Source organism: Pleurodeles waltl, chromosome 9 (assembly GCF_031143425.1).
Source record: "Pleurodeles waltl isolate 20211129_DDA chromosome 9, aPleWal1.hap1.20221129, whole genome shotgun sequence".
Classification (NCBI taxonomy): domain Eukaryota; kingdom Metazoa; phylum Chordata; class Amphibia; order Caudata; family Salamandridae; genus Pleurodeles; species Pleurodeles waltl.
This window is the reverse complement of record NC_090448.1, coordinates 233,638,667-233,666,156: the sequence shown is the minus strand read 5'-3', so window position 1 is coordinate 233,666,156 and position 27,490 is coordinate 233,638,667. Positions and strand designations below refer to the sequence as shown.

The window sequence follows — 27,490 nt, the reverse complement described above, 5'->3', positions numbered from 1 at the left end:
TTTCACAAGTTTTTCACTTGCGACAAACGTGATAAAAATGCACTTACTCATCAAACTTTTTCTGTGCGAGTAGGGGACTCACCACATAAGATAGTCAGGACGGTGGAGGAAAGATAAGGCACTCTTCCGTTAAAATAGGTAGTGGACAATGTAAGGAAGTGGTTGGCAGTAACTGTGCCTCCTCCTTCAGTCATCAGCACATTTTAAATCAGTTGCAAAGATTTGGAACTTTTATGAGTAGTATGCGCGTAATTATTTTATTAGATCAAGCATTTTAGGAGCTTTCCAAATTGTGTTCACATAAGGGATTGGCTGTTGCTCCATGCGGAAAAGCACAAAGATTTAACCACTGAAAGAGGACTATGTTTCCGTGGTACTAATTTCATAAAAGACGACGCATACAACTGTTGCTAGACAGTGGAAGTGCAACCTTTATAGTAACAGCTTAGGAATATAGAATTTACTTGGCTGGGTGCAAAAAAACTATACAAACATTAGCTTTGCCTACAAAGCAGGTGTCCCACATTAAGTGATTTGATACATTCTAAATGATAGAAGTAAAAGAAAGAAATGCTTCGTAAATGTGCTGGGATTAGAAAGAAAGTCCTACATAAACTTGCAGATGCCTGACTTGTCAACTCATCTTTACACGCTTGTTTAGACATTGAAGGACCTCTGGGAAACTGCCAAACTCTGAAAACAAGAATTTCTCTTCAACTGCAAAGTACTGAGCCACTACAAATCATTTCTAACTGATGCATCAAAAAGCCTGTAGTTATTTACAAGTCTTACTGCTTATATCATTGTAATTGTTGTGTGCTATTCCTACTGCTGGGACAATCATTACTATTATTAATCTTACTGCTACTGCAACAACTAGTGATACTGTTATATTGGCACTACTGCTAGTAGAGGTACATCCCGGGATAGTATTACAGCCCCACCACTTGTAATAGTATTGCTTACTATAATATTTCCACAAATACTAAGGGCCTGGTTTAAAGTTCGACAGACGGGTTACTCTGTCCCAGTGTGCAGCAGTGCGCATGTGGATGGTATCCAACAGCATTTCTACTAACGTGAACAGGATATGCAGCGTGTTGTAACAGCGACCCATCACTACCAATCCCCTAAAGTCTAAATCAGGCCATAAGAGTGGGTATTGCTACTTATAGTGTGTTTCTTCAAATACTTACACATATTACTATTATTGTTTTTACAAACACTACAAGGTTTACCAATTATTCTATAGGCACTTCTACTACTACACCTGCTACAACCATTACAAATACAGTCATAAATAATACAAATATAACTACTACCTTGAATCAAACTACTTTTGCCAATAACATACCACAGCTACTAATGACACCAACAGCAGTCCTTGTACTCTTACATGTATCAATACAACTACCCTTCATAGCAGCACCACAGGCACCTAAGTATCAGTAGCAGTAAAGGATGGTAGTACCTGTAATAATACTAGAGAATTAGAATTGCAGTATTACCAGAGGTACTAATGCTACAATGTCTAGTCGTACTTAATGTACCATTACCAACAAAACTACATTTATCACTCGAATGATTAATATGGCAATTAGGAGCAGCAGTAGTACAGTTAGTTGCACAATAACAATATGAATTTTAATAGGCGTAGGGGGCAAGTGCACTAGGTATTCATGTAGAGGCTAGGAATAGGATTGCCTATTAGATCTAGGTATGGGGAGATAACACTAACAAATGTGATGAAGTGCTTTGTGAGTATGGTCAGGAGGCTAGGAGGGGTGGAAGAATTACCAAGTGTGTGGGACACTTTGAAGACTTGTTGTCCAATGGCAGTCAAAGGTTACTAGACATCGACTGTAACAACTGGTGCCCTAGGGCCACAATTCTGTCACACTCCAACTGGATGTTCAAAGTACTCACTTTTAGCACTGGACTCCCAGGATTCTAGTGTGAGCAGTCAAAGCTTACTGCAGAACGTTGTGCAAGGTTAAACACCCAGAAACCTTTTACCCACAAAATAAATTCAATGTCCAGACAGAATCAAAAGTGAAAACAAGATGTGTCTAACAGCTGGATCAGAGCTAGTACCCAATAGCGGACTCTGGAGGTCTGTACTCATTGTTATCATGTGGAGGAACCGGCAGTCTTGCCAGAGGGATACTGCTGTACATCTTGGGCAAAACAGCAAAAATCACATCTTCACAGGGGTTTAAGACAGTGACTTAAAAGATACTTGATAGGACAAGACTAATGTTCCTGTAGTTTCAGACTGCTTTGGGTGATGCTTCAGAACGTGCCACTGTGCATTTGCCACAAAACCAAAAAGAAAACTCAATGATGCCCAATAGACCACATACAAAAAACCAAAGAGCCCAAACTTCTTAAGTGGGTGGCTGTGTCCAGTCACTTGTGTCTGAGGGCTGGTTCATGCAATCACTGATGGCCAAGCCAGCAGTCACTGGGCTATATTGCAGGAACAGTGGCTGTATAGAGTGCCAGTTCACAATATATATCTGCCTACAGGTGTTGGTAATGTGCCATAACACACAGATCCCACCAGAGAGTTCCACGAGTTCCCAGTGGTGGGAAAATATACAGCTCCGGGGGCACCCATTACAGACACTGGAGCGCAAAATTGCCGTTAGACTACTAGACTGGAGAGGACTGGGGGTAGTGACCAGAGCGTCAAACTGTGATATTGCTGGGCCTGTAATACCTAGGAACAGGACTCCAGTGGTTCTGGAATTGGGGTAACCTTTTCCAGATGATGGTGTAGGGCCTGGATAAAAAGACAAAGGCGAAAGTCCTCAAGATTCTTCAGGAGGGATTAACTACACTGAGCTTTGGGATTCTTCAAGAATTTGAGCTGGGATATCTTTGTAGCTCCAGGGAACTCTCAGCCAATCAGACCATCCTCCACGCATGTCCTTCCTCTCACCTGGGGCGCACTATTACCTGAGGATCAGTCACACTTCCTGATAATCATAGTCCAGCTCTTCTGTCTCACACAAATAGGTATGCTTCTCTCCATAGGTCAGCAGCTTAGCATCGCTGTAATATTTCCAAGACTTTGGCCCATTTTGAAATGGAAGAGTGGATGCAGCAGTGATCACACTCCTGGCTCTGCTGTGTTCTCTCTATTTCAGCTGTATGCATCCCTTTTTTAGAATTGACAAACTGATTAAAGTACTGGCGGGAGAGGATCTGGTATTTATTTTCCACTGATGTCTAGGCTTGTCCAATTAAGCGGTCAGCATTTCTCAAATGCCTTAGAATACCTCTTATCCACCATGTTGACCCTCCACCACCAACCCCACCCAGAGACGGCCTCATACAAAATGTGGAATAGTTAAAGCAGAACGGGATGTTCCCAAAGAAATTCCGCTTTGGATAGGGGAGGGGTGACAATCATTGTGAAACACAGAGAACATTTGAAGCAAAACCTCCAGGATAGAGCAGTAAAACAGAGCATTGAAGGAAGACTGGGAAACTTCGCCTAGCCAACCAGACTCTTCTGGTTTAGGAGGCAGGTACAGGAGAAGTCTACCTCACACATTAGCAACCACCATCTTATAACTTGCACAGGTGGCATCCGATAGACTCTGCAATTCACCCATCAAAGCACACCAAAACCAACAGCAACACCCTCATACCTCTCATGCATGTCCCAAATATAATGAAGATAAAGGTTCCCCAGTCAGATGCAGCTGCAAAAACTTCACCTGGGCAAGCAAGTAGGCACCCCCCACCCCAACAGGAGTACAGGTAAAAAGCCTACTTTCTAACTATACACTATGATAGGTTAAGGTAACATCAAACACCTTTGCAAAGAGGGGCATCTTTTGGGCATCCCTCCACATTAGAGTACATCTTTGATATCTCAGTATGTAAGAAGTACTGGCAAAGCCAATAGGTCTGGCATTGGCTGCCAACATTTTGTCTTTGACAATTCTTATTTTGTTTGTGAATTGCTATTGTATGTAGACATGCGACAGAAACAAAGGTTACAGGGACTTTATAGTCAGGATCAGATTTTTCACCCACAAAACCACAGAAATTCAGCAGTTATAGTTATACTTAGCTCAAGAAACTAACTTGTGCCCTGAGGTAACTATAACTTGCGTTGAGGTCATACAAAATGTCATGGCTGATGTAATATGTGGGGTAATTAGCAGTGCAGGTTTGGTTAATCTTTGTTTTAGTAAATTTCAATGAGTTTTTAAATTCAATTTCTCAACTATAACGTCCATGTAACCTTTGAGTTTTTAAGTGAATTTCTATGTTTTCTTAATGCAAAGTAATAATTAGCTATCATATGTAAAGCCAAGCACCGCCGCAAGGGGCCTGGCCTGTGGCCAGATCCTCCAGCCAATCCCCCGTATGCAGCCAACCAAGGGCAAGGGGGAGGGACACGTTGACCCCCTCCCCAATACCGACACTGGGGACCCATCCCTAAGGGCCTGCCACATTTTTGTGGGGGAATGGGGTATGTAGCCCTCCACACCTCCCCCAGGGCTTTTTCTGTCCCCAGAGACCCAATCTTCCAGGGCCTCGCCATATTTAGAAGAGGGGAGGGTCACACAGCACCCTCCCCCTGCAATTACTGGCCCCGGGGACCACATACTCTGGGGCTTATTGCCTAATTTATGCGGGAAGGGGGCACATACCCCCCCTGGACCCCATCTCCTGGGGGCTGGCCATATTGTAGATGGGGAGAAAGGCACATAGCAACCCCCAAAAACCCCCACTGTGTGGGCCTGTTTCTGACCCTGGGGACCCCATCCCCTGGGGCCAGTCCATATTTAGAAGGGGGAGGCATGTGCCCCCCCTTTCCACAGGCCATTACTGGCCCCAGGAATTCCATCCCCAGTGGACTATCCTATTAATAACTGGGGAGGGGCTACACAGCCCCCCTCCCTGGTCCAAATTTGGCCTCAGGTATCCCAATCCCCCAGGGACTGGCAACATTATCAATGTGGAGGGTGGGAAAAGACCCCCACTCCCAGGGCCTGGCCAGTAAAGGGTGGGTGCCCCGAGCCCACCCAGAGCAAATACTTCTCTCTTTGTTGTAGGCCATTGGGGGAGGGGCGCCAAAGCCCTCACAGGCCCCCCACATATGAAAAGTCCACTCCCAACAAGTGGGAGCATTTTTCTTGTTCCCACCAGCTTAGTGCTTGTTCTCGCTTGATGCGAGGTTTAAAATTGCTCTCGCCAAACAAGAACCAACAGAGGTAAATGCTATGTCCCGGTAGGCACCCAAGGACATAGGAGGTGCTGTTAATGGCACCTGGAGGGTGGCCACCCGCACTTTTGTGTACACGGCTAGGCTCTGAGGGTTGGGGTCCCTGGAGTAAAAAAAACTGCCCGGGAGGGGGACAGTACGGGCCATCTCTGCCATTATGTTCATGGCTGGGCCCTTGGTTGGGGTATAGGGTAACTGGCAGTCCCTGTGTGCCTTCCTTTCCTTCATTGTTCACGACTGTGCCACCGGAGAGAGGTGGTTGTCTTTGGGGCTGAAATCTGGCCAGGAGGGGGTGCACATGCAACCCCCCCCCCCCCTTAATGTATATTATTATCCTCAGGACCTGGCCTGCCTGTGGGGCTATACATTTTTTTTTTTTTTTTAAAGCAAGCATAATCGTGCTTGTTTAAATAAAAATAAAAAAATCCAGCTGATCCACGACGTTTTCACGGGATAATTAAAAAGAAGAAATATTTTGGGCCCCTGGCAGAGACGCCACCACCAAACCTAGGGGATTCAGGGTATTCCTACCTTACACCCCTTTTATTTTTTATTCTTTTCTTTTCTTTGGACTGGGTTGAGTCAGAGTCCAAAGGTGGCTGCCACCACTTTCTGGCTGAAGTGGTGGCAGCTAATCAGATCTCATCTGTCGGCTCTGTGGACCCATGTCCCTAGATATACATAATTTTTTTTTTCTAATAACTCCAAAACTACTGAACGGATTTACACCAAATTAAAAACAGCACTCTTTCTGGCCCAAGATCTAGCTTTCTGACAAATTTTATGTACTTGTGATCAGGGGTTCGGGCTGTAGTTATGTCTAAAATACCTATGGGACATTGCATGGGAGAAACCAGTTTTGGGACCCATCCCCTTTTTCTCGACCCCAGATTCACAAATCAACCGGAAATGTTCAAGACAGCAGCTAAGGTGGGTGGTAACCTAGTTTTGAAAACTTCATGAAGATATGTCAAACTGTGCCAAAGATATTGGCAAAACAAAAAAACTATTTTCGTATGGAAACTTGGTACTACCTACTGGCAACCACCAGTAGGTATGTATATTATTATTATTATATTATATATATATATTTTCCCAAATCATCCTCTCAATCCTTTTTGAAAGAAACCACCGGCACTCCCGATTTCTTCGATCGAATAAATGTATTCCTCTATTCAACATACGCTGTATTGTTCAGGGCTGGCGCGTTTCTACCGTGTAGGTCTTAATCATAGCCCATAATTCCATGGTTTCTTTCAAGAAGGATTGAGAGGATAATTTGTGGATGTTTATAGGTCCTGTGCCCGTAACCGAGCACCTATCCCGTTTGGCGGCAGCAGTTAGTTGGAAGCAGGGACTTGATATGAGATAGATATGTATCTCAATAAAATCACCAAACAGTACTCCTCACAAAAGCTTAGAGCACTCTCCTGTTTCTCAAACATCATTAATAACCACAGACGTATTTCAGCATCCTCACCTTTCTCAACTCTGGTTATACAGAACAATGTCACATTACAGATTTAAATGCGTTAGAAGATGTTCTCATTGGATAGCAGTACGTGATAATAAAAAACGGACCATTCAATGTCTCTCAACCCCTTTGCCCGCACCCACCCATCATTGTATGTAAGATAGTTCACCTTGATGTACATACATGCAGTCTCATTCTTACTTTAGTAGATGTTTTTCCTTTATTAGGTGTCTTCAAGCGCTTGTCATGCAATGATGGCGGGGTGCTGGCAAAGGGATTAAGAAACTTGTGAGTGCCCTGTAAACTTCGGAGCACCCATTCATGAAAAGGACCATTCATGAAAAGGAGAGATCAATATCTCTCTCTCTCTTTTTTTTGGGGTGGGGGGGGGGGGGGGAGAAACCCAGTTGCTGAATAACACTAACCCTGTTCCCGTGCTGTGGCAGACAGAAACAAAATGGAGTGACACTACACCAGGACAGCTTAAAAGTCCTAGTCAATAAGTATGTATAGCATACATATTTTATTTAAAACAAAAGTACTTGGCTAACACCTGACCTAAATAGGAAGAACTCCTGTATTCAGGGCTAAAACACATATCTGTTCTGAATAAGGAACTGGGGGGGGGGGGGGAGCACTTAAGCTCTGCAAAGCCATAATAAAACTTTTGTACGAAAAGGCAGACTACTGCTGATATCACGTGGTTCCATTACACAATGTTAAGCGTGCAACTTTTATGCTGTAATGGATCCGCAGGCTGCACATCACAAGACCTCAACAATTTATGAAACAAACGTAAAACAAGCACTGGTAAAGCTAACAGGTCTCGCCTATGCAAGAGCTATTGGGTTTGCCAATGTGCTTTGGCCATGTTGTACACTAGCATGGCTGCTGTTCAGCATGAACCAGTTAGTGGCGTACAGAAGAATGGTGTGGCGTGTCGTACAGTGGAGTAGAGTGTCATATAGTGAAGTGGCATAGAGTGGTGTGTATTGCAGTGGCATACAGTGGATTTGCGTAGAGTGGACTTATGTACAGTGTGTTGTGTAGAGTGTCGCAGAGTATAGTGGCCTACAATGCAGAGGTGTAGATTGCAGCACCCTAGAATTCAGTGTCATAAAATGCAGTGACATAGATTACAGTGTTACATAGTTGAGTGTAGTGCGTAGAGGGCAGTGATGAAGGGTTCAGAATAGAGTGGTGTGAGTACAGTGGCAAAGAGTTGAGTGATGTAGAGTGGCATAAAGAGCAGAGTTGCAGAGTGATGCAGAACAGAGTTACGTGGAGTGATGCATAGCAGAGTGACGGAGAGTGACAGAGTGAAAGAGCGTATTGGCAACGCAGTGTAGAGAGGGGTAGAGTTCAGTGGTGTAGAGTGCAGTGGTTTAGAGTGGCAGAGTGCAACGGCATTGAGTACAGTTGTGCAGAGTAGAGTGCAATGGCAAAGAGTGGAGTAGAGTAACATGGTGTACAGTGCAACACAGAGTACAGTGGTGTTGAGTAGAGTACAGTGACATACAGTGGAGTACAGCAGAGTGGACTGTGTAGAGTGCACCGTCATAGAGGGTTGCAGAATACAGTGGCGTAGAGTGCAGAGACAGAATTCAGCGGCGTGCAATGCATCATCTTAAAATGCAGTGATGTGGAGTGGTGCAGAGTGGAGTATAGTAAAGTGCTGCGAATTGCAGGGGCATAGAGTGCAGTAGAATAGAGTCAGACTTTAGTGTCAGAGTGCAGTGCTGCTGATTAGAGTGTTGTCGAGTGCAGTGGTGCATAGTAGAGTGGTGTAGCAAGCAGTGGCCTAGCCTACAGTGGTGCAGAGTAGAGTGTACTGGCAGAGAATAGAGTGGCACAAAGTAGAGTGGCATACAGTAGACTGTTTCAGAGTAGAGTGAACTGGCAGAGTGCAGTGATGCAGGGTAGAGAGCAGTGTAAAGTGGTTTAGAGCACAGTGGCATAGAGTGCAGTGGTGCAGAGTAAATTAGAGTGGTATACAGTGGATTGGCAGACAGAAACAAAATGGAGTGACACTACACCAGGACAGCTTAAAAGTCCTAGTCAATAAGTCTACAGAGTAGAGATAAAAAGGCATAGAATGTAGTGGCATAGATTGAAGTTGTGCAGAGTAGAGTGGAGTGGCCTAGCCTGGAGTGGTGTAGAGTAGAGAGACGTAGAGCACAGTGGTGTAAAGTGGAGTGGTGCACAGTGGAGTAAAGGGCAGGGGCTCAAAGCGGAGTGGCACAGATAAGAGCGCAGTGGCGTGGTGCAGAGTGGAGAGGCATAAAGTGAAGCATGCATGGTGTTTTATCACTCCCATAACAGACAACACATTTTCAACGGAAATGACCATTACATTTGCACAGGCATGCTGTTTTACTAATAAAACAGTACAGCGCACAAGCGATAATGTGAGGAAATGGCATCACTTAGTGTAGTGATTTTTTTTAAATCATATTGAAGTATGTTTCTGACACAATTCATAATTACAAAAAAAAAAAATGTGCTTCATTTCTGCTTTGCTAATTCCTATATATTCGGAAATACTTGCACAGTACCTTTAAATGTTTGTGTGCCAGAAATAAACCCCTTCCAGTACACCGTTATCCAGGTCACATAAATCCTCTCACTCTTAAGTCTGAGAAAGAAAAGCAAACGGCAAGCTCCCTCGGAAAACAGGGCCTGCCACTTGACCTCTGTTTGTGAATGCATAGCAAATGTGACAAGATAAGATCAAGATTTACAGGCCTGTTTACAGAAAGGAGCACTCATGCAATAACACAAGGAGAGATAGGGTGAAAAGGTGATGCTCCTTGGGAGGGACAAACTGAACCTCAACAGCATAAAAAACAAAGCCAGCAAAAAGAAAGCCGGGAAATGCAAGATATAAACCACTAAGTAATAGCTGGAATGTATTGCCAATGAAGCTTTCTGAATGTCCAAGGTGTCTTTAGCAAACCAGTCAGTTGCTCTGTCTGGTAGGCTTCGACCTAAAAATAATTTTAAATCAATCAAAATAAGTCAGTTTTTGACTGTGAAGTCAACAGAAATTAAAACATTAATGCTAGGTTACAATAGGAGGTATGCAAAATTCCTATTACCGAGACATCTTGTTTGGGCTCAAGAGCAACAAGTATTCATATTTTTTTTGTCCTTGGGAAAAGTAGGCCCAACACCCTGCAGCACAAACCCTTTGGCTACCAGTTTACAGAGAGGGGAGCTGTCTGCAACCACTTTTTTCCCAACCCCTGAAGAACTTCTACTTCTGCCCCTATCAGGAGTACATTTCCAGCCTTTCTCATGATGGGAAAAGATTAGAGAAGAGCTCGTGAAAACCCTTAAAACATACAACTTAATAGGTTTCAGGCTCAAAGACCATCCAGACCTGGAACTATTTCTTACTGCTCCTTCCAGCCCCGGTATGTAGATCTGTGTAAAGGTGGCAAAATAAGGAAATTGCTACACTAGGGATTGAAATTGCAAGTATTCAAGCCCAACTATAACAGTAGTCCTGGCATAATCAGAGAGGCTATTATCGGAGATCCTACATAATGAGATTGCTGCCATAATTTGTTACCGCACAACATGGCACCAAGTGGGGCAAGTAGTTTTTTTTTACAGGACACGTAGAATTAAGAAGCAACCTGTCCCATGGAAAAGTAGATATTTTAATAAATTTCACACCCCTGAATAGCTTTCAATTGTTTTGGTTAAAAAAGTAGGAACTTTGCTTGTCGCAAGAGAAACTATCAACAAGTTTGGAAAACAAATGCTGTAACAGAGCTTCCATCCGAATTGACCTGCAAAATCTTTCACATTGGCACAACACAGGAAGGCAGATAACCATGTGACATACCTTTTGAAGGTCATTTCATTGCCCTGAACTCGTGTGCAGAAGTATGCATGCTTTTAGGAAATGTATTTAGCCTAAACCAAAAACATCCAGCCTGGGCATGTGATGCAAACCTGAAGCTTGGACAAAAGCAATAGAAACTTGCAAAGACAAAGGGGTGGGGTTATAGTGTGCAGCGTCCCAATTACCAGAATGGATGCTCCATTAGTTATTACCTCACGGCAGAAGTCATATGGAATACACACCTGGTGGCCCCTGAATGAATGTCCGATCGATAGACATCCACCTTGAGGTGCTGTATCGAAGTAGAAATTAATGTACACTTTATCATGTGATAACACGTATGGGTGGGTTGGTGGCAATCACAGGTACCTGCATTCTGCCACTGCCATATTTATGCCAGGATTATACAGCGAGCAATAATATTATGTTTGTAGTTACAGTCAATTTGTGATTGGCCGATTAAGCAGTATCTAACTGCAGCACAGACATCTATCGTTATAACTAATTTGGTGTTTTGCTGAACCATCATGAAAATCAATCATGAGCTATTAAACAAACAAAAAACATTTCCTGTCATATATATCAAAACTGAAAGCTGTTTCTACACCTGTTCTATGTACACCTGTCTACAAGGAAGCATCTAGACCGCTATACTGGAATTATAGGACATTATTCAGGTATTTTTAAATTCAACATTTTGATTGCATGCATGTAGCTGGCGCATTAAGGCTATTGCACCTTTCTTTTTATTTTTTCATTTATGTGGCATCTGTTTACAGTAAAAAAAAAAAAAAAAAAAACGATTTAAAAAAATTTATTTTTCGCATCAGCTTGCCCACTGGGAGCATTGCCAACCCATCTCTATGCTGACATTATGGGTGCAATTCTAAAGAACCAGGTATGTCAAGATCAAGACAAGCTTTGTATTGGTCATGATAATGCAAGCAGTGCCCTTGGGAAAAGACCAATTCGACTTTAGTGCAAGTCCACAATATCACTTAAGCAGCAACAGACTTGAGGCCATGAGAGGGAAAAGTTCTGAATATATCAGAGCAACTACACCCAGAAGGAGAGAAAAGGAAAAAAAAAAAAAATAAGTACAGGCAAAGCCAACAGGTCTTACCTTTGTGACTAACCAAATTTGCCAAGTGGTATCCGCCACACTGCATAGCATCCACAAAGCTGTGCAGTGTGGCTTAAGTTTAAAAAAAAAAGAAAACACATCTGGTGCTGGTGCTGCTGCTGCCTTTTTCATTTTGTAGGCGCACACCTACAAAAAATTTGTGTGTGTTTTTTTTATTTTTTATTAGTTACTGATCAGAGTTAGATCGGTAACTAAAAAGAAAATAAAACATTGAAAAACACGTTTTCATTTTTTTAAGCAGGAGGGCGGAGGAGTGGAACAAAATGGGAGAGGGTGTGGGGATCGGGCAAAGCAACACAAGGGGAGGAGGCGGTGGAGTACACCAAAACAAGAGAGAATGGGATGCAAAAGCAACGTGGGGCTCAAAGGGACATGAAAACAACAAGGGTCAGGCGAAGCCAACAGAGGTCGCAGTTGCTGGGGGAAATCAATGGAGAGAAGCACAAAAGAATGGAGAGAAGCAGTTTGCAACATAGAACAAGGAGTGCAGGGAGAGAGATGTACATGAAGGAGATGATTGAAAAACAAACACTCTAATGGAGTGCTTCAATCAAAAGAAAAAGGTAGCTCTTGCAAAGCAAGCAGTGGAAGCAGTGATGCCAGCCAAATTAGAAAGAAGCAATGGTTTGTGGGAGGGACAAACAAAAGACTGACATGATGGTAATAAGAAGGTGGCAAACGAGAGTAACAATGAAAGCCATTCAATGGTAAGCAATGGTCGGGCTTCAAGCCTCTATGCTCTTGGTAAGCCACAATATGCCTCCCAGCAGAACCACATGCACTGTCTAGTAAGGTCGACCTAAAAATGCACGGCAGGGTAGCTGCGTGCAGTAAATCTTAGCTGAGGTGCACAGCAGCAACTCTGAGTAACAGCAGATCAGTGGAATAAAGAACTTAGGAGATCACCGACCTATCTGAGCAAAGAGGGGGCAGCTACTTTATTTAACATGTGCAATATTCACTGTGTAACCTTTATCTACTACAGCTCCGGGAAGCAGTTCCCAGACCTTCCCTAGATGACGCGTACACAGGCTAGGAATGTGAGCAAATAGGTGAAAGCCAAGACATAGAAGTAGTGCTTTATAATCTCTCATCTCTTAAAAACAGTTTAGAGCACTTACATGCTGTAGGTTCGAAATCTACAGGGGGAAAAAAGAAATTAAACAAGTGTCTGAACTTGTGACAATTGACAATACCTACAAAAACTAAAAGCTTCAACTGTAGTAAAAATCTGCAAACTACATTCTCTGGTTTCTGGCAGCTCTTTTGAACCGGTGCTACTACCATCCCCCCGTTAAGACTTAACAGGATATTTCTAGTATGCACTTCAATATCATTCGCTGTGCAACAAGCTCTGGACTGCCACATATAAAACGAAAAGGAGATGTGAACCCGCAGCTAATCTGATGGGCATGTACTTCAGAGAAGTAGGTTACATTCCTCATTTGGCCACTGACCAAAAAAAAAAAAACAATTCTGTCAGGAAAAATTACTTTGACTTTAACCCTTGGTATGTGCGACATACTGCAAATACGTCACTTAAAAACAAAAATATTCAGTGTTCTTTATTAACATTCTAATTGCATCTAGCCAACCCATACACCCAATTCAGAACTCCTTTGTGCATTTTTAACTCAAATGTGCCCAAAACTTTCTCTCCTGTGTGCGGCAGTGAATGGTCTCTGTGCACTGCAGCCAAGGCCATGTGCTTCAAAGAAATACGACAATGCACTAAGCAAGGGAGTGAGCTGCCAGCATCAGTGGTGTTTGCCAGAAGAGAGATCACTCACCCTTTAACCCAAGATGACACCTCAGGGCTGACCCCCCCTTGTCTGACTTTTAGCCGTTTAGCAGCTATTATTGATGAGTGGATAGGGGATGGAAGGACCAGGAGTGAACACTACAGAAAGTTAACAGATCGTTTATTAAGTATTGCATTGCAATAACATTTATAAAGCACTTAGTAGCCCTAACAAGGTGGTGAAGTGCTTTATGCCAAGCAGCACTTTGATCGGGAATCAAGGTAACTGGTTAATCCAGTGGCTGTTTTTATAAAGAGTTTAGTCTAGCTGCCTCAAAGAGACCATTTCATGTCCGCATGTCCACTCCCGTATCTTTTAGGCGGAATAAAACTAGTTTTAGTTAGGCGTCATCATTGGCAGGGGCAGCTATATGAGTTCATGCAGATGGTCGGTGTGATTAGTAAATGAGCTAGAGCAGATTAGGCATTATTCAATTGCATGGTATGATTTACCAAGAAGGCAGGTTGCACGCTTTGAGATGAGGTGTGGGCAGTTTGGACAAATACAATAATAGAGATTAAGGCAAACAAGCACATGACTCAGAGGGAAGGCATGCAGAGGATGGACAGCTAGGACTGGGTCTTTCAAAGATAAAAATGAGGTGATATTTGGAAGTTTTAAGTCAAGGTAAAAATTTTCACAAAGGGCTTTAGTCACAGAGCAAATGTTTGACATAATATGCACTCAGAGGATGCTAAACTCAAAAAGTAAAACATAATTATCTGCATGTGCAATAGTTACATATTAAGCGCCTTTGGTAGGCCCTAGAATCAGGTGAACAGTAAGTCAACTTCTAGACTATTATTAGACCACTGCTTTAGCAACAGCAGCTGATCAGCTGGGGGGTTGGAAGCGTAAAGTAATGGCTGTATGCATATATAGGGATATATCAAGCACGATCTTACACTAGACTGATGCAATACCCTCATGATTAAAGCAACAGGACAGAATATACAGGGTAAATAATGCAAACATAGCAAGGAAATTCTACAAATGCGGGAGCCATGTCTTCTGATGTTTGCCCTTCAAATTTGCCTAACAAATGCTTTGCCTAAGTACGAAAGGAAAGCATTTTGATGCTCCTGATATTGAGGTGGGAACAGCTTCCAGACAGTGGGAGTGCACTGCCTGCATTCCTGTAGCTGGAGGCAGGAAAGCAAGACAAGACACTAAAGTGAGAAGGGAGAGGCCGGGCTACCTTAAATACAATTACACTTTTCATTTAACAAGGAGATGCAGATTAGTCTACTTGAGCAATGCCATTTGCTGAATGTCAAGAAGAAGACATTAGACTGTAGTTACTTTTTCAAGGTGAGGCAGTTTCTAGGTCAGGTATGTATTTCACCTGTCCCTGACTGCTGCTTCAGGAAGAACGATGACAGCCTGGTGCTGAGATCTCATACTTACTTGTGCTCATGTTGTGGTGCTCCAGCTTGGAGACAGCCCCACAGCTTCCTGCCATGAGAAACATTGCTTTGGACAAAGGATGTTTCCCGAGGGCAGCCTGAGTAAGATATCAAAGGTCCCAGTCTAGCACGGGCTCATATAGTGCAACAAGCATGTAGAGGATGAGGCCTGTGGTTTGGTGTGCAGATTTCATTTCAACACCTAGGAGTGAAATCATTTACATGGGTTTTCTACCTGAGCACTGTGGAGAGTGGAGAGGCAAAATCTTCTGCTTTACTTACCTGCTTGTGAATAACTTCCTTAAGTTACTCCTCATCAGAAGTCTCGAAAACAACTCTGGGCAAGTTACACACAACACACAAAATTGAGGTCTTTGGAACATACTGTTTTGACTTGTGCATGAGACGAGTATTATCAGGGCTGTACTTCAAACTTCAGCAGCTTTAGAGATTACAACATTTTAAGAATGACACCAGCCAGAAATATTTTTTCAACACAGCACATATGCCTACAGATCAGCCAGTAAATTTAAAAAGAAAATCCAACAAGCATCTGCTTGTTTTAAAATTATTAATAATATAACAGAGAAGCAGCTTTACAAAGTCATTAGGTCCCAAGAAATTAATCGCCCTTCAGTTTTTTAAGCCAAGGTCAAACTAGCCTACATATCAGTAAAGCACAGGCGATCTATTTGCAAACTAGCAATAATATTCCCACTCAACATAAACATGGTGTGCTTTTATGTTCTCAAGATGGAATAACCTAACATTATAATAAAATAATGAGAGGCTAACTTGTATTTGTAAATTGTAATGCCAGAAACTCTAAAGTCACACTACAAGGACCCTCTATCTTTCGAACTATTGATGGTAAAGGTGGGCGAGCCAACATAGTAACAGGGAGAGCCAAACCAGAGCGGAGCCAAGGGTCTGGATTGTCTCTTTCAGCCACTGCACGAGCTAAGCCCTAAAAAATGTTGCTATGTAAATCATACAACAAACACCTTTAACAGGTGGAAGCTTTGACATGAATACAGCACATTATAGAAATGCATTGAGAAGTACTTAATAAAAATGATGGATTTTAAACATGAACCACTAGTGAAATAAGAGGGAAGACAGTTGTCATAGAACCCGGTAGGAGGGAAAGATTACTGTAGAGCAACATAGTCTAATAAAGCAAATGCAATAGTTTTTTGTACAACTGGTATTCTGAACTCGCAGTCCTTCCATATGCAATAATAAAGAAAAATTTGTTTTGGTGAAATAAAATTTATGCCGGAGATCGCACAAGTTAAGCAGGGAAGGCATGGTTTTACCAGGATTTTATGGTTTCACTTTGTAAAAATCAGCCACTAAATGAGTATCTATTTATCTATACCTGGCAGCTTTTTGGCTTATCTCCCCTGTCTTTTTGCCTTCTGACCTCCTGTTTTATGGTATACTGGACTCGGTTTTTGCTGGTTTGTCTCTGCGCACTTCACCACTGCTAATCCGTGCTAAAGCGTAAGTGCTCCCTATATAAATTGTACTGTTGATTGGTTTATCCATGACTGGCATATCTGATTCACTGTTAAGTCCCTAGTAAAGTGCACTAGAAGTGCCCAGGGCCTGGAAATCAAATGCTACTAGTGGGCCTGCAGCACTGATTGTGCCCCCCACATAAGTAGCCCTGTAAACATGTCTCAGACCTGCCACTGCAGTGTCTGTGTGTGCAGTTTTAAACTGCCAATTCGACCTGGAAAGTGTACCCACTTGCCAGGCCCAAACCTTCCCTTTTACTACATCTAAGGCATGTCTAAGGTAGGCCCTAGGTAGCCCCAAGGGCCGGGTGCAGTGTATGTTAAAGGTGGGACATGTGCTAATGTGTTTTACATGTCCTAGCAGTGAAATACTGCCAACTTCAGATTTCACTGTTGCAGGGCCTATCTCTTTCATAAGTTAACATGGGGGCTGCATTTGAATGTTCTTAAAGTGCAGTTTCCCTTTGAGAACAGATAGAAATCTGGAGTTTGGGGTCTCTGAACTCACAATTTAAAAATACATCTTTTAGTGAAGTTTGTTTTTTCGACTGTTAGTTTGAAAATGCCACTTTTAGGAAGTGGGCATTTTCTTGCTTAAATCATTCTGTGACTCTGTCTGTTTGTGGATTTCCTGTCTGGGTCAGTTTGACAGTTGGGATTTTTGTGCATCTCCACTAGAAAGTGACACAAAGGGAGCTGGGTGTAGCCTGCATATCCTGATGGACCCTCTGAGCTAGAGTAAGGGGAGGAGTGGTCACATACACCTGAAAGGACTGCACCTGCCCTCACACAATGCAGTCTCCAACCCCCGTACGTGTGTCTGGGACCAGGCCAAGGCACAATCTTGTGAACAAGAGAGACTTCACTTTGAAGTTTACATAGTTAAAAGGCAGAAAGGGGTATAAGTGGTGGATCCAAAACCCCAGACTTTTAGAACATTTCTGGAATAAAGAGGAACCTCTGCCAAGGAGAAGAGCTGAACAGCTGGAGGAGGAGTTCTGTCCCTTTGCTGTGTTGCTTTGCTGGATTGGTCTGCAGTTGTTGCTTCTGACTTAAGAGAGCAAAGGGTACTCTGCTTTGTACCCTGCTTGAGAAAGTTCTCCAAGGGCGTGGAGTAGAGCTTGCCTCCTGTTGGAAGTCTCAGGGATATCAAAGACTTCAGTTTCATCTGCCTACAGGACTGGGAACTGTGTGTTTTGTGCTGTTCCAAAAGAAAAACCACTGCAACGCAATCAACGACGCCACTGGCCTGCACCGTGACCTGCCGACAGCATACAGAGCCACAGTGCCCCACGACATGGTCTCACCGACGCCATCATCGGACGGCTTCACAAAGCCACAGCTCGCACTGCGAGCTGTTGGCCCCGCACTCTGGCATTACCTTGCTCACACTGCTACAGGGGCATCTCCGACGACGATGCTGCCTGCACCGTGGCCTGTGGACACCGCTTGGGAGGAACCCGGAGCACCTTTCTGTCCCGCACCGCAGCCCAGGTTCACCATAGACCCCAGTGTCATGAACAGATGTCCCTGTCTGCAGCGTGGGCTGTGGACGCCGCACAGAGCCCATCCTGCTCCACACTACCGACTTGGGTCTACTGATGACAGCGCTTCAGCAACGACAACAATGCCTGTACTGTGACCTGGTGACACAGCATGCCGCACTGCCCCGCTTCACACAGCAGCCCTGGTCTCACTGGCGCTGCTGGACGCCGTCACCGAGCCGCTGCCTACATTGTGGGCACCGCATGTCGCATCACCCCGCTTCGCACCACAGCCTTGACGCCATCCACACCAGCACTCCTGACTTCATCAGCCCAGAGTTTGATCTGCAATGCATGTGACTTCAAGGGCCCGACGACCCCCACACAGACTCCTGAACCGGCACGGCGACACAGCGACGCCGCTCTCCAGAGCTCACCGCGAGGATCACGACACCTTGCAAATTTAAAAGGTACTGTTTGCGGGTCTTCCCGACTCCATAGCTGGTCCATGATGCTGCGGCTGGCCTGAACTGTTGGTTTTGTTGATCACGATGCCAAGATAGCCCCAGGTGGAGCTATCGACTTCAAGAAACTGTATTTTTAAGTTAAATCTTACAAAATTCTTATCTTTAATACTGTATGTTGGATTTTTCTTGTTTTGGTCTTGTTTTATATAGATATATATTGGCTATATTTCTAAAATTGGTGTGGTGTCCTTTTGTAGTGTTTTCACTGTGTTACTGTGTGTTATGTGCAAATGCTTTACATATTGCATCTGGGATAAGCCTGACTGCTCATGCCAAGCTACCAAGGGGGGTGAGCAGGGGTTATCGGAGCGGTTATCTCCCTTATCCTGACTACAGTGAGGGTCCGTACTTGAACAGGGTGCAAATCGACTGCCAACTAGATACCCCATTTCTAACATTTACTATTTATGCTAATGCTGAAAGCTGGGATGTGCAAACTTATCATGTTAAATTATTCTTTGAATTTGGTCTCTCTGCTGTGCCACAATATATATTATTAACGGTTTGCCCTCTCTCTTATTAACCAGCTACTCCTTCTGTTACCCTTTGTCAGTATGTCTGCCTTTGACCTGTATAGTGCTCTGCTAACTTTCAGCTAGGTGTGCGCTATACAATATATATATATATATATATATATATATATATATATATACACACACACACACACACACACAGTTCTGCTTTTAGAGGGATAAACACCATTGGTTATTCTACAAGGTTTACGTAGATCATTTTCCCTTCCATCCATTTACTTCCCTTTCTATCCCACATCTTGCCAAAAGGTAATGCTTAATTTTTTTTTTAATGTTTTTCAAATTGCTAGTTCAAGGAGCCACCATTTGAACGTCCTTTCACTCGTACTGCTTTTATCCCCCTCCCACACTCGACTTACTCTTTCCTCTATTGTTTTTTTTTGTATGGGAGTGTGAGACTCCCCTTTTTTAAACTGCCCTTCAGTCTTATTTATTAAAATTAGCGTAGTTTCCCTTTACTCGCATGCACCTCTATTTTCACTTTGTAGGGTTCACTTTCTGTACACCCAATCGTATTCGTAACCCTTTCCCTACCTTGTCTCCTTCCGTCTTTGTCTTGCTGAATCTTTTTACCTGCTTTATCATTAAAACCAGGTCCCTAACCAGGATTTACCGTTAGGTCAATTTTTTGCCTTCTTATTTTAATAATTGGTAAACTGCCAGTGTGTGTGCACTTTTGGGATAGATGCTTTCACCTATGTTCAAACGGGAGTTGTACAAACACTTATGGGGCACCTCCCCCAACATTTTCACATTGTGTCAACGATGTAAATCTAACTCATAATGGTGTACTGGACACATATTGTAATTACATGTATACACTACAGAAAAGCCAAATGGGTTGATATGATTTTAATTGTACTTTGATTTTCTTCTATTACTTTCAACCAAGCTGTATTTCTATTAATGTGTTATTCCACTGAATTTGGTTATAGTCGTTTGGGTTATCAGAAATGGGTTACTAATATTTTTTCCTTTGAATTCACTTACTACATCAGAAACACAAGTAGGTCACTCACTCCCCTCCTCGTGTCTTGTATTCTGGAGGGACTATTATTTTTTAACATTTCTACAACAGGTTCAGCAGGTTGTCATAACACATAAACAAGTAGCCCAGGTCTTCAAGTCACTGTTTTAAAATCCTGTATGAATACTGCTGTGGCCAACCTAAGATAAAGGGCTATGCAAGATGATCTACAAATGTATAATTTCTAGACTTGAGTGACACATAAAGGGCCCACTGAAAAATGGATTGCCATTCCGGAGTATCTAAGTGCCCGCAGTTTCATCCAAGGATTATTTGCAATGCACAACGGCATCAACCTGGTCTGAGATGCAGTGAAAAACATAAAGAACATGTTTGAACAGGAAAGCACAAGAGGGCATGAATGGCATGTTTTCCATTGATGATGCAAATATATATGTATTGCTCACGTACTTGCAAAAGGCCACCTTGAAAACAAACGGGAAGAACATGCCGTGTTACAAAAGGACAGTTTTGAAGCATGTTGCAGTTACATACCACACCCATTCTGCAAACTGCTACGTTCAAGTTACCTTCGGAATCCAATGCCTGAATTTTCAGCTCCAATGGGGAATCTTCTAGATATAGTTCTCTTGTTGTTGATACAATTTGAATATCTTTGATTATATCGACTATTGCATCACAGCGAAGTACCTGGCCAGTCACTAAAATGGAAAAGTGAAGAAAACAGTAAAAATATTAGTTAGACAATTCCACACCGCAGTAAACATAATGGCACTGAGTGAACTTCCTTAACAGCATTCTACTATACGTCACAAATCCCACAATTGGTACAGAATACGTTTTATGAAAATGTTTCCACTTTTCAGTTAGCCCCTTCGCTGCCAGGCCTCTCCCCCCCCCCCCTCAGGTGCCACGTATTTTTGGGCTGTTAGGGGCAGTTCGCGCTTAGACCCTCATAACTTTTTGTCCACATAAGCTACCCACGCCAAATTTGCGTCCTTTTTTCCCCAACATCCTAGGGATTCTAGAGCTACCCAGACTTTGTGGGTTTCCCTGAAGGAGACCAAGAAATTAGCCAAAATACAGTGATTTTTTTTTTTTCTTTTTTAAATGGGGAAAAAAAAAAGGGCTGCAGAAGAAGGCTTGTGTTTTTTTCCCCTGAAAATGGCATCAACAAAGGGTTTGCGGTTCACCATCTTCCCAGCTTTCAGGAACAGGCAGACTTGAATCAGAAAAACTAATTTTTCAACACAAGTTTGGTATTTTACTGGGACATACCCCATTTTTACTAGCTTTTGTGCTTTCAGCCTCCTTCCAGTTAGTGACAGAAATGGGTGTGAAACCAATGCTGGATTCCAGAGAGATAAACATTTCTGTAAAGTAGACAAAATACTGAATTCCGCAAGGGGTAATTTGTGCAGATCCTACAAGGGTTTCCTAAAGAAAATAACAGCTGAAATAAAAAAATATTGAAATTGAGGTGAAAAAACTGACTGCCATTTTTTTCCACATTTTACTCTAACTTTTTTCGTGCAATGTCATATTTGTTTATAAAGCAATATACCGTTACGTCTGCTGGACTCTTCTGGTTGGGGAGGTATATTGGGCTTGTAGGTTCATCAAGAACCCTAGGTACCCAGAGCCAATAAATGAGTTGCACCTTGCAATGGGTTTTCATTCTAAACCAGGTATACAGCAATACATTTGCTGAAATATAAAGAGTGAAAAATAGGTATCAAGAAAACCATCGTATTTACAAAATGGGCACAAGATAAGGTGTTGAAAAGCAGTGTTTATTTGCACATCTCTGAATTCCGGGGTGCCCATACTAGCAGGTGATTTCTCAAATAGACGTCTTTTGTACGCACTGCTTACATTTGGAAGGAAAAAATGTAGAGAACGACAAGGGGCAATAGCACTTGTTTTGCTATTCTGTGTTCCCCTAAGTCTCCCGAAAAAAAATGGTACCTCACTTTCATGGGTAGGCCTAATGCTCGCGACAGGACACGCAACATGGATTCATCACATTTTCACACAAAAAAACAGACCTGTTTTTTGCAAAGTGCCTAGCTGTGGATCTTGGCCTCTAGCTCAGCCGGCACCTAGGGAAACCTACCAAACCTGAGCATTTTTTTAAACTAGACAACTAGGGGAATCCAAGATGGGGTGAGATGGAGGGCTCTCACCAGGTTCTGTTTCCCAGAATCCTTTGCAACCTCAAAATTTGGACAAAAAATATTTTCCTCACAGTTCTGGAATCTGAGAGGAGCCACAAATGTCCTTCCACCCAGCGTTCCAAGCCTCCCGATAAAAATGGTACCTTACTTATGTGGTTAGGCCTAGTGCCGGCGAAAGGAAAGGCCCCAAAACACTATCTGGACACATCAAAATGATCAAATACAAAACTACCTGTTTTTGTGGGGGAAGTGGAACACCTGCATTTTTGGTCCTGAGCTCAGCAGTCATCTAGGGAAACCTACCAAACCCAGACATTTCTGAAAACTAGACACCCGAGGGAGTCCAGGGAGGTGTGACTTGCGTGGATCCCCCAATGTTTTCTTACCCAGAATCATCAGCAAACCTCACATTTAGCTAAAAAAAAAAAAAAGAAAAAAAAAAAACACACCACATTTTTCCCACATTTCTGGGTAGGATCACCACACCGGGGACAAATTCCCTACCCCACAACGTTACCCTCAGTCACTCAGTAAAAATGATACCTCACTTGTGTAGGTGGGCCAAGGAGCCAAAACATGTAAAAATTGAGAGGGTACCAAAGCAGGTCCAAAAGGGCAGTTTGAAAAAAAACATTTTTAGGCTGACAAGTGCTGCAGAATTTTTATTAGTATAGATGAGGCAATGTTGGGTGGTAGGGATTTTGTGGATTCCTGCAGATTCCAGAAGGATCCATCAAAAAAATGTGGGAAAAATGTGTGATTTCCATCAAGGTTGGAGGATTGCAGGGAATTGTGGGTAAGAAAATGGTGCGGGTGCATGTAAAGCACACCACCCTGGAATCATCTAGATGTTTAGTTTTCAGATGTGTCTAGGTCTGGTGGATTTTTCAACATGGCAGCGTCCCAAAGTCCATGAAGTGCAGCCCTCACTATTCCAAGTGGATAATTTTGAGAGTTATCCAAGCTCTCATGGCCCAAATGTAAAACCAAAGCCCAAAATGATCAAATGTCCTCTTGCTTGCCTCGGGATAAGATGTTTTAGTGTGCGGAGGAAGAGCTGAAAGACTGTTACTCCCTTCAGTTGGGGTGGGGACATAACCAGGCCCATTCTGGTTGGTAGCCACCATCCCACTATTTTTTCCTTTTTTTTTTTATTCCCTGGCATCTAGTAGACTTTCAGCCCCCCCACCCACCCTGGGGTGTGGATCGGGGGTAATTGCCACATCTGGCCACTAGTGGGCAGAACAACTTTGGCCCCATTTATTTGGGGTGGAGGTATGGCCATAACCCACCCTCTTATTTTGGAAAAAAACAATATCTTCCCTGGTCTCTGGTGGGCTTTCTTCCCCCCTTGGGGGAAGATGGGCCTTCCAAAAATAGGCCAATCAGATATGGCCAACAGTAATGTACCCCCTTGGGGAGTGATCCTTCCCCAAGGGGCTGCCCCCCCAAACAAGACACACACATCAATCCCTGGTGCCTAAGTGGTTTCTGCCCCCCCCCCCGGGGGTAGATTGGCCTAATCGAAATAGGCTGATCTGGGAGCAGAAATGGCCTAAAATAACCCCCCCCTCACCTCCCCCTAGGGTATCGACCCTTGCCTAAGGGGTCACTCCCCTTGCGTGACATTAGCACAAACAAATATCCCTGGTGCCTAGTGGTTTCTGCCTCCCTTGGGGTCATATCGGCCTAATAAAAATAGGCCAATCTGCCCCCAAGGGGGGCAGAAATGGCCTAAAATAAATTTGCCCCAGAGGGGAACAACCCTTGCCTAAGGGGTCGCTCCCCTGTGTGAAATTGACACAAAAAAAATAAAAAATCCCTGGTGTCTAGTGGTTTCTGCCCCCTTTGGGGGCAGATTGCCTAACAAAAATAGGCCAATCTGCCCCCAACGTGGGCAGAAATGGCCTAAATGCAGTTTGCCCCCCAGCGGAGTGACCCTTGCCTAAGGGGTCGCACCCCATATATAAAAAACAAAAGTAAACATAAAAAATATATATATATCCCTGGTGTTTAGGGGTTTCTGGGCCCCCCTATAATAGGCCGATCTGCCCTGGGGAGGAGGGCAGAAAAGGCCTAAAAATATTTCCCCCTCCTGGGGAGCGGCCCTTGCCCAAGAGCTTACAGTGAGTGAGAGACAGGTAGTGAGGCTTTCTTGGCACAAGTCCATAAACCAGTTAGTCCACAAAAAGGGACAAATCCAAGGAGATTAAATAGACTGAACCCATTTCTCATAAAGGGGGACTAGTTCCTTCGAAATTTGAAATACGGTAACATCCATTAACTGCCTAATGTGATTTCCTTAGGCTAGCAAGATTACATATTAATTCTATGATGTACAAAGCTCTTCTGTTACTGAGAGCTACTTATACAACAGTGGAATTAGGGAGACTATGCTGGCTTTAGGAACCTGAAATTCTCAACAAGGTACTGTCTTGCTTTAAGATAAAAGAGTTTCTATTCTGATAAATATTGTCACAAAGAGGGACACAAAAAAACCCATAAAATGTTACACTCTAATTTATTGGCCCTCATGTAGCCATTGCAACGTCCGTTAAGCTTTAAAAAAAAAAAAAAGAAGTGAATGCTGGGAGTCCATCATGATTTAAATAAGAGTATGTGCTATATTCGTTGTATTTTGTGCGTTCAGAAATTAAACACAGTTGTGTCTAGAGCTAACTACCCAGAGTCTGTTTGAAACAAACCCCCATTTTCAAATGTGTGCATAACTTGACAACGGTTACTAAACCACTGTCCTATAAAAGTAGAGTTTACCTAACTGCACAGCCATTGACGATAGACAGAGACTTACATGTATCTTCAGCAAAGATGATACTGGTCAGACGTGTTGGTTGTGACGATCGAGCCTGCACAAATGCCTTTTGGGAGCACTGACGTTCATCCGAATCCAGGGGATCTATGCTGGCGACTTCTGGTCTTGTGGAGGACCTACAACAAACAGTTCATGATGTAATTTGCGTGTGCGCCAATAACAAGCAAATTACACATTTATTCCTAATCCAACAGATGCCCATTCCCACAATCCTGACATTTTATTGAATTTTTACCTCCCTCTTATCTAGTTTGTTCAGAATATATAGACTATATATAGAACTGATAGCCACAAATGTATTAAATATGTGAAACAAATAATTAAAATTGTAAACAGAACTACATAAAAAGCAACCCAAAACTCTGAAGGTTAGGAGTACCTCAAGCGAAAGGTAGTTTGTCAGGAATATGCTGAGCATTCCAAAGTAGGGGACAGCAGAGTAAAAAAATGAAAAAGGTGACGAGGCAGAGGTAGATATCACAGGTGAAAGCAGGGAAATCGGTGAATGCAGTAAGGCTTATAAACTAACACTAACAGTAATCTACTTATTTTTCATGTTTAATATCTGATTGATGGCAAAATCGGAAGACAGACGAGGCCATTGGATAATATCAAAGACCTAGAGACATACAGAGAGATGGAGATATAGAGGGAGATTAGCATTGGAGGCTCAAATCGTGCTGCACTCGACAAGCTGATGCTTGCTCAGGGCAGGCCCTGTCGTTTGTTATCCACGAAAATCAATAAGGAGCTGCACTCCAAGGGCTGGTAAGTAAAAGGCGTATTTGTATTTACTGCAAATTTGGAAAATAAGGCAACATGGTCTAGTTTAGGCCCTCCAAGGTCTAGGTCACGGCTAAATGAGTCCTATATTACCCCTCTATGTTGCATTGTGGGATAATAAGTCCTGCAGTTAAAACAAGAAAAAAAAGTATTAAAACAATATTGAGCGCCGTTTGCTGTTTACTCTTACAGTAAAGGCGAGAGCTTTTCTCGTACAGTGGCATTTATCATGAAAACCCTATTTATCAAATACAAAATACAAGACGTTATTTGTTTCATTACGTCCCCATGTGTTTTGTTTAAATATGAATCTGTTGTTTGTTGCATTTTGTGAATGACAAGAGTTTGAATTCTCTTAACTTCGCGTCTTAACAGTCTGAATGGTCACATTCGTCTCTTAAGTTTTTGACATCAGTAATGCATTATGTATCCTGTAGTTAAGAGCACTGTTAGACCCTCAACTTATTAATCATACACCATCCACTTCAAACATTGTCAAATGGTTGATTTTCCAAGTGTATATGTTGCAATGTAATTTATTCAGACCAAGAATACAAGTGGTTAAATCAATGCAGTAAGTTAAAGTCTCATTATGTAGTCCTTCTGACTTTTGGACTGCTGCTGGTATCAGCATGGAGGAATTGAACAACGTCTGTTTATGTTGTATACATTATACTAAGGGATTTTTTTCTTTGCGCTGTAGTAACAACTCTGCAAATGTGTTTATTGGGACACTTGTTTCCAAAGGAATTTGGCCACGTTTGTTTATAGTGGTATACGACAAGGAAAAAAAATGCAACGGGAGTGATATAATAACTTTACTACTCACCTGCTGAAGCTTACTGGTCATGATTAGCTATGTACACCTATGTACCAACTCCCATCCATGCAGGCGGCTTGGGCCAACACACACTCTATAACATACCTACTCATTCAGCAATCTGCTTCCTCTCAACAACTAACTTATCTAAACAGCCACAACGTGCCTCCTTCAACCGAGAAGTACCAAAGGTATCCTCCTGATATAGAAAAACGATTAAATTCCCCAGGATTGGTTACACAAAAGTTTCCTATACATGTTAGACTTTTTTATGCGTTTCTAAATTTCACACCAGCTCCAAAATTGCGCCCGTTCATATGATTAAGTACACGTCTAGACAGGCAATGGATCAATTATCAGCATGTGCACACAAGATGAATCAGCACGCATTAAAAGCTACCTACGGGTACATAACCCACCTATATAACATTTAAAGACTAAGTTTAGTTTAATGCAATGGAATCCAAGACGTCCGACTCACACTACGGTGTAATAATTAAGAACACACTACACGTAAAATGAATTAAAAAAATAAATCTACCACTTGTTCCACAGTTACTGGATGTACCTCAATAACAAAATAAAAATACAATTAAAAAAAAAACTCTTCCAACTAGAAGTGCCCAGCCATTTCAGTGTCGTGGTAAAATGACTTTCATTCTTCATCGTCAAATATCACTTATACGTCCTTCTAGATATACGCCCTCCACAACTCAGCACAAATGTCTAAATAGAGTTCCAAGCACAGTGACATCTTGCCTTGTGCTGGTTAAAAGTCCATCTCCTTCCTAATAAACTTCACGCTATGGGCTTTTCAATGTCTAACTGCTTTCAGAACTCGAAGAGCAACTCCTGCCTATGCTCTTTCAGTCCTCAATCCTTAGCCTACTCTTCA

General features: G+C 42.8%; 1 protein-coding gene across 1 annotated transcript in view; it reads right to left on the bottom strand.

Moving 5' to 3' along the window:
- The window catches only part of NUP210 (nucleoporin 210), a 462,103-nt gene that overhangs the window by 378,656 nt on the left and 55,957 nt on the right, over nt 1-27,490 (bottom strand). The window contains exons 2-3 of the mRNA XM_069206618.1: nt 24,972-25,108; nt 20,552-20,683 (exon numbers count right to left, since the gene is read on the bottom strand). Coding sequence (XP_069062719.1) covers nt 20,552-20,683; nt 24,972-25,108 — 269 coding nt within the window. The remainder of the gene's footprint in view (nt 1-20,551; nt 20,684-24,971; nt 25,109-27,490) is intronic.